The 8,673-nt window shown below is 40.0% G+C and overlaps 1 protein-coding gene across 1 annotated transcript in view; it reads right to left on the reverse strand.

The window, feature by feature from the left end:
* Positions 1 to 8,292, reverse strand: part of LOC147611071 (RNA-binding (RRM/RBD/RNP motifs) family protein) — a 50,962-nt gene extending 42,670 nt beyond the window's left edge. The window contains exons 1-2 of the mRNA XM_086785717.1: positions 8,017 to 8,292; positions 6,139 to 6,202 (exon numbers count right to left, since the gene is read on the reverse strand). Of these exons, the coding sequence (XP_086641843.1) occupies positions 6,139 to 6,202; positions 8,017 to 8,248 (296 nt within the window). The 5' untranslated portion in view covers positions 8,249 to 8,292. The remainder of the gene's footprint in view (positions 1 to 6,138; positions 6,203 to 8,016) is intronic.
* Between the last annotated feature and the right edge of the window lie 381 nt (positions 8,293 to 8,673).

The following is an 8,673-nucleotide window of genomic DNA, read 5'->3' on the forward strand; positions in this document are numbered from 1 at the left end:
ACAACGAAAGCCTATCTCAACATGAAAGGAGTCTCTACTTTAGAAAAGTCAAAGACCATGAAATTTACTTCACCCACCATCATCAGAGGAGGTAGTCAAGCTGTAACCTCAAAGTCCCATCATACCCAAGCCGCCTCATCTTGTCCTGAAAATCCTCACAAGGACAAGGAGAAAGACAAAGAACCACAAATGTCCATGGTGGTTGATTTGCCTAAGGTTGTTATGGCGAAAGGAGTAGTGGTTCATGAAGTAACTTCACAGGTAGCTGCCAAGCGGGAGTTCAAGCCTGGAGAAAAGAGCGTCGAAGTTGATGCTTTTTATGGTAAGAGAGATTCTCTAAAAGCTGTTTCTTTCATTAGGCAATTCGATATTGCTTGTGGTGGTGAAGATTATTCAGAAAAGTCCAAGATCAAGATGGTGAGAATGCACTTGAAGGATGTTACCTTGAATTGGTAGTGCAGGATTGTCCATGAAGAGAAAGAACCGAAGACATGGAAGGACTTCAAGGAGAGGTTCAATAAGAAGTTTCTATCTTCATTCTTTGAAGCTGATGTGTAGTAGGAATGGGATGAATTGCAGTAGAAGCAAGGGGATTGATTGGGACCGAAGCAAGTTTAGGCTCCCTTTCAAAGGCAAGAATGTATCTTTTGATGTGGGAGTTGAAGGAAACTCTATTCCCATGACATCCCATGTTCAAGTTTCCAAAGCAATGAAATCGTCTGTTTCCTCGTACTTGCTTTTTGTAAAAGACTCTTTAAATAAAGTCTGAGCCTAAAGGGTCCCTCTCTAGTTTGGAGATCGAGAGGATTGATTTTTTAAAGAAATATGAAGATTGTTTTGCAGATTCTTTACCAAATGAACTACCACTAGAGAGACCAGAAGATCATCAATCGACCTCATTCTTGGGAGTTAGCCTCCAAACCAGTGCATAAGCCTAGCCCAGCAGGAGGAGATTATGAAGTGGGTAAATGAGTTATTTGAAAGGCTTTGATTAGGCCACCCTTTTGCTCTCCAGCATTGTTAGTCCAAAAGAAGGATGGGTCTTGGCACATGTGTGTGGATTATAGAGCCCTCAACAAGATTACTATAAAGAATAGGCTCCCCCTACCTAGGATTGATGATATCCTAGACAGGTTGGATGGATCCAAAGTGTTCGGCATGATAGAGTTGAAGAGTGACTATCATCAAATAAGGATTACACCAGAGGATGTGCACAAAACAATGTTCAGGACTATCTTTGGGCTACACGAATTTCTTGTGTTACCCTTTGGTCTCGACAATGCCCTGCCACATTTATGGATAGAAAATTCACTGTTGCTTTCTTTGATGATATTTTAGAACATTCTTATAATGAGGAAGAGCATAAAAAACATTTGGATATTGTTTTTCCCAAGAATTGTGACAAGACAAGTTTTATGCAAATAGCAAGAAGAGTGAGTCCTTCTTGTCAGAAATTCACTATTTGGGCCATATAGTGTCCAAAGATGGGATTCGGATGGATCTAGACAAGGTCAAGGCTATTATGGAATGGCCAGAGTTGACCAGTGTGCATGAAGCTAGAAGCTTTCTAGGACTATGCTCTTACTATAGAAGGTTCATCAAGTGGTTTGCAGTGGTTGCCGGACCATTGCATGATCTGACAAAGAAAACAGTGTGGTTTAGGTGGGCCAAGATGGAGAAAGAAGCTTTTGAGGCTTTGAAGTTTTATGCCAGTAAAGCACCGGTATTGATTGATCCAGATTTGTCAAAGTTGTTTATTGTAGAATTTGATGCTTCAAGAGAGTATTGGTGCAATCTTAAACCAAGAGGGGCATGCAGTTGCTTTTGAAAGGAGAAGATTATAGAATATAGAAAAGAATGCTCCCCACCCACCTATGAAAGGAATTAATGGTCGTCATCCATGCTTTGAAGATTTGGAAGCATTACCTCTTCCAGTAAAGCACTGGTATTGATTATTCCAGCTTTGTCAAAGTTGTTTATTGTAGAATGTGATGCTTCAAGAGAGTGTATTGGTGCAATCTTAAACCAAGAAGGACATGCAACTGCTTATGAAAAGCAAAAGATTACAAAATTCGGAAAGGAAGGCTCCCACCTATGAAAGGAATTAATGGCCGTCATCCATGCTTTTAAGATTTGGAAGCATTACCTCTTCAGTGACATACATTTTCACTCAACCTGTTATGAACTCTCGACATGGCCGATGGGTTGAATTCTTGGCTAATTTCCACATGACTTATCCAATAAGTTCCTGGTCTTCAGAATGTGATTGCAGATGCTTTGAGCCGCATGCCTCAAGCCACTAATTTTGCCATCACATATGTGCAAAAGGAAATCCCTGCTTGTTTCAAAAATGAGTATTTGACTGATAGAGATTTGGGAGATGCATTCCGTGCTCTCAAATCTTCTAATCCCAGTCCTGCAGAAATGAACATGTTTGCAGCCTACACCATCATAGATGAGTTGCTGTTCTTTTCTGATCGCATTTGTGTACCTCACTACTTCACTGCGGAAGATTCTCATTCAAGAGCATCATGAAGTTCCTTATGCTGCTCATCCTGGTATTAACAAGAGCATATCGGCTTTTGTCTGTAGATTCTCATTCAAGAGCATCATGAAGTTCCTTATGCTGCTCATCCTGGTATCAACAAGACATATCGACTTTTGTCTGCTACATACTTCTGGCCTCAGATGCAGCAAGATGTTATCAAATTTGTCAAAGCTTGTCATTCGTGTCACAGATAATGAAAGCCTCTCGACAACTTCCTCAAGGGTTACTTCAACCGTTGCCAATTCCCAATGAGAGATGGGAAAGTATCAGTATGGATTTCAAGAGCATCATGAAGTTCCTTATGCTGCTCATCCTGGTATTAACAAGAGCATATCGGCTTTTGTCTGTAGATTCTCATTCAAGAGCATCATGAAGTTCCTTATGCTGCTCATCCTGGTATCAACAAGACATATCGACTTTTGTCTGCTACATACTTCTGGCCTCAGATGCAGCAAGATGTTATCAAATTTGTCAAAGCTTGTCATTCGTGTCACAGATAATGAAAGCCTCTCGACAACTTCCTCAAGGGTTACTTCAACCGTTGCCAATTCCCAATGAGAGATGGGAAAGTATCAGTATGGATTTTATTATCACTTTGCCTCGTTCATCCAAAGGCAATGATCAGATTCTTGTGGTGGTTGATCGATTTTCCAAAATGGCGCATTTCATTCCTTGCAAGAAAGCTGCTTCAGCCCCAGATGTGGCGTCATTGTTCGTGCAACATGTCTTCAAATTGCATGGTTTGCAAAAGACCATCATCTCTGACACAGATCCAAAGTTCACTGGACATTTTTGGACGTCTTTGTTCAAATCTCTTGGCACGAATTTGTTGTTCAGTTCAGCCTATCATCCTCAAACAAATGGACAGACTGAAAGAGTCCATCAGATTTTGGAAGAAATGATTCGACATTACATTCAATCCCGTTTGGCATCATGGAAAGATTATTTGCTACTCGTGGAATTTGCTTATAATAATTCCCATCATTCAGCAATTGGATTAACTCCATTTCAAGCAACATACGGGCATACTCCTCTTGTGCCTACAAACTTTGTTTTACAACACAAAGTGGCGTTGGCAGATCAGTTGGTTCAGGAGATACAAGATGTGCTTGTGCAAGTTCGAGATAAATTGGTCCATGTGCAACAAAAATATCAAAAACAGGCTAGCAAGCATCGTCGACATTCAGATTTTCAAGGAGGAGATTTGGTCTTGTTGTATGTGGCACCTCACCGCTACAAAACAGTGAAGTCAGTTTTTCCAAAGTTGCGACCTCGCTTCTATGTGCCTCTCAAGATTCTTAAGAAAAATTCAGTTGTCAGTTGCAAGTTGGAACTTCCACCTTCATGGGGGAAGGTTCATCCGACTTTTCACATTTCTTGGCTCAAACAGTATGTTCAAGGAGATTCGCCTATTCCAAACTTATCTTCATATGTACCACAAATTGAAGATGACCATATTATCCTTGTTCCAGAAGTAATTCTTAACGTGCGACAGAAGGAAACAACAAGAAAGTTGACTACAGAATTTCTTGTGAAGTGGATGGATTTAGATGAGTCTGATTCCACTTGGCAAACAGATGAAGATATGCAGCAGTTCCTTAATCTTCTTCAGGAGTTCTTTGACAAACGGATGTCTATCATTTGACACATTTATTTTATTTTAAATGGGAGGGAATGTCACGATTGTGATATATGTATGTATCAGATCCTCTCTTCATTGCTGATTCCTGTTGCCAGATGCAAAGAGTAACCAGCCAAGGAAACTCCTACCCTCGACTCGTTGCGACTCTTCGCCAAAGGATGTACCTCTTCATTGAATAGCCACATCTCTTCGACGAATGGTTGTATCCCTTGATGAATGGTTGTGCCTCTACATCGAATAGACACATCTCTTAGCCTAAAGATGTATCCTTTCGTCTGTGGTCATGTCCTTTCGTCAAAGGACATGCCTCTTCAAATGTGTCTCTTCATCTCCTATATAAGAGACTTTTTATACTCAGTTTAATCAATTCAATTCAATCTTCTCTGAAGTGTTCTCCTGAAGTCTCTTGTTCTCTAAGTTAAGTACTTAAGTAGTAATTAGTACACAATATGAGGAATTAACAACATAATACTCACAGGCAGTAGCAAATAGAAAGAATTAGTACAACAAATAAGTAGTTGATAGAACAAATGCACCGCTAAAGATAGAAAGAATACGCTCAATATTAACTTACCGCAACTCGGACGAAAACTTCACAATGTGAAATCTGCATGTCCGCTAATATGACTGAATTATATACCTAGATGAATCCAGGAACATGCCCAAATTCACCTTTTAGAAACGTGCATGTTATATACTCATGGTAGCCAACCCACAAGACTATATAACTATCAACTCCGTTATGCATAGTATGGACTAGATACTACGATATCCCCACTAACGTCATCAGTGCCCAAAGTGGGTGTAGAACTCTGTATCAAGATATGCTCTCACACACGCACTCCACACACACACACACACATAAGAGCATATATTCACACAAAGCCCTTCGTACTGAGTTTCTATCAAACCTCCGGAGATGCCGGGCAGACTCAGCCATAATGAAGCCTAGCACTAAGAGAAGTAGCAAATAGAAAGAATTAGTACAACAAATAAGTAGTTGATAGGGCAAATGCACCGCTAAAGATAGAAAGAATAAGCACAATATCAACTCGCCGCAACTCGGACGAAAACTTCACAATGTGAAATCTGCATGTCCACTAATACGGCTGAAATCTGCATGTCAACCCACAAGACTATATAACTATCAACTCCATTATGCATAGTATGGACTAGATACTACGACATCCCCACTAACGTCATCAGTGCCCAATAGTGGGTGTAGACCTCTGTATCAAGATATGCTCTCACACACACACTCCACACACACACACACACACACACATAAGAGATAATATTTATACACATCCCCCAACATTTACATCCCCTCATCCTCAATATTACTTTGCAAAAAAACTAGTATAATTGTCAAAAAACAAAAAAAAAACTAAGTCCACTTCCAAAGGCCTTTGATTATGGATTACTATGATAACATAGAACACCCGAGAAGAAATAATAATAATAATAATAATAATAATAACTTGAAAAACTAAACAAAATCACACAACCCACGTACACACACACACACACAAATTCTTTATTGAACCACAACAAAAGAATTTCCAACAAACAAGCTAAACAAATTTTGAATAACTAATTAGCAACGACAAATCAAACTTTAAATGACTAATTCATAAAACAAAACAAGCAAAGACAAGAATACAAAAAGTGCGAACTTTACCTCAAAGATTGTCCAATCATGAAGTATATGATCATCAACTCCATCATGCATAGCATGGACTAGATGCTACGACATCCCTACTCAATGCCCAAGAGAAGGTGCAGGTTTACATATAAAAAATGTGTTCTAACCAAGAGGACACAATTTTTATACAGAGACCAACGAGCTAAGTTTCTATCACTTTTCCGGAGGCGAAGGGCAGACTGAGTTGAAAAATTATATATACTAGCTTACACTTCTATGAAAAAAATATACATACTAGCTTACCCTTCTGTGAAATTTTTTCCACTGTTCTTCCCAGCCATTTTCCGACGTAACCTCACTACAGGATCTACAGCCAAAAAAAAACATGTGAAACCGAAGTGAATTTTTTTCTATAAGCACGCTCTTCTACACGATTATTGAGAGCACAACCACCCTAAGTTTAATCAACACTACCAATATAATAAGACTTCTAAGCTAATTGTCACAACCCCCATGGGCTAACCTCTTGTGTGTGTGCCAAGTGGAAAGGACCTTTCACTTATAGCAATGGGCAAACTTATTAGTGTGAGCAACATAAGGAAAGATTCCTCATCCACAACCTGTGGGCAATCAAGATGGACTTCTTTGGCAAGTAACTTCCATAAGCATCCTAAGCATATACCTAGATGAATCCAAGAACATGCCCAAATTCACCTTATGAGAATGTGCAGTTTATAACCTCATGGTAGTCATCCCCAAGACAATAAACGATCAACTCCATCATGCATAGTATGGACTGGATACTATGACATCCCCACTAATGTCATCAGTGCCCAATAGTGGATGTAGAACTTGGTATCATTATATGCACCCACACACACACACCCCCCACGCACATGCACACACACACATAAGAGCATACATTCATACAAAGGTTTGTGTACTAAGTTTCTGTCAGAGCTCCGGAGATATAGGGCAAACTCAGCCATAATGAAGCCTAGCACTAAGGATCATAACAAATAGAAAGAATTATTACAGCAAAAAGGTAGTTGATAGGGCTTATGCACCACTAAAGATAGAAAGAATTAAAACAATATCAACTGGCTGCAACTTGGACGAAAACTTCACAACGTGAAATTTGCATGTCCGCTAATACATCATAAAGATATACCTAGATGAATCCAGGAACATGCCCAAATTCACCTTATAAGAATGTGCAATTTATAACCTCATGGTAGTCATCCACAAGATAATAAACCATCAACTCCACCATGCATAGTATGGACTCGATACTATGACATCCCCACTAACATCATCAGTGCCCAATAGTGGGTGTAGAACTTGGCATCCTAAGCATCTTCGTTACTAGGCTAGCCAATCTATCATTGTGCACGCCCGGGTCTGTAGAGACCCTGAATTACTTTACACATGTATGCAGGGCTCATGCATCACAATGGATAGCCAATCTTATTCATTTCAGTCCCCTGCATCTCATGGGCAAGGAATGATGTGTGGAGACCCTTCAATCACAATGAGCTTATTCCTCGCCTCATCCATGGACCATATGATCTTTCTTATGTGTGTAAAGACCCTGAAGACAAGATGGGCCCTTAGACCATCGCTATTCATGGCCCATGGGTATGGGCCTATTTAAGCAGACTGCTCGGGCTCTTCCAGAACATTTCTCGCCCATGCCAGAGGCAAAAAATTGGATTGTTTTTATTATGGCAATTTGGACAAGGTAAAACAAGAGGGTATGAGAGACTTGAGGTTGCTGCTAACCTTGCCTCTCAAAAGGGAGGTACAGGGTTCGAATCTACCCTTGTGGCATGTAATTCAGCACCTTGTCTTGCATCCCAAAAAAAAGATATGAGTGTGCTAAAGCGTATTATTTATAAGGATATCCCTCCCCCCCTCTCTCTCTCTTGCACAAACATATAAAAGAGAGAGAGAGAGAGAGAGAGAGAGGGAGAGAATGCCATTCCAACAACTCACAGCTTTTTCATGCCTACCCTGCTGACAGCATTGCATACCACAAGAATGACCTCGAAAGGGCCCTCTGCAGCCTTCCTGAAGGCCCAGTTCACATCCCGGGGCAAGGTCTTTTTGTAACCAACTTAAGTATCCGCTAAACCAATATCGCAAAAAGAAAGACACAGCGACTGTCATAGAGGAGCTTACCTTCTGGTGCGAGGTAGATTCGAAGAACTTCCCCATATTGAGAGAGGAGATGACGGAGCTTGAGCGGCTTGAGGTGCGGCGGGATTCGGCTGAGGTAACATACGCCTCGCTTCTCAGCCTTCGCGATCTCCTGCAGAAGCTTGTTCCTTCGCTTCTCTTTCCTTCTTCTGTTCGTCTTCTGGCCTTCGTCCTCCTCAGACCCAGGCTCCGATGCAGGAATGTCCATTTGCATCAAATGCTGGGCGGCGGGTAGAGAGAGAGAGAGAGACACACAAATTCTTCAATTTTTTGTTATTTTATACCCTTCTTCAAATTCTTGTTGTGTATATATGTATGTAATACCCTTTTTCAAATTTTTGTTGTGTATGCATGTATGTATAACCTTCTTCAATTAATTTAATTAATTTTTTTCGTGGGTGTTTATTCACTCTTTCGTATTAATTACTTTTTTTTTCGTGGGTGTTTATTCACTCTTTCGTATAAATTACTTTTTTTCGTGGGTGTTTATTTAAATTTTCTAAAAAACCTTATTAATTGTATGGTTGATAAAGAAAAAACTTTAAGAATAATTTAAAAATTAGATACCAAGGTTTGCAGCATTGAGATCTACTCTTTTCGTAATACATGTTTGAAAAAAAAAATCCATTATTTGGAAAT

Source organism: Cibotium barometz, chromosome 48 (genome assembly GCF_041138505.1).
Source record: "Cibotium barometz isolate CiBa-2024 chromosome 48, ASM4113850v1, whole genome shotgun sequence".
Classification (NCBI taxonomy): Eukaryota; Viridiplantae; Streptophyta; class Polypodiopsida; order Cyatheales; family Cibotiaceae; genus Cibotium; species Cibotium barometz.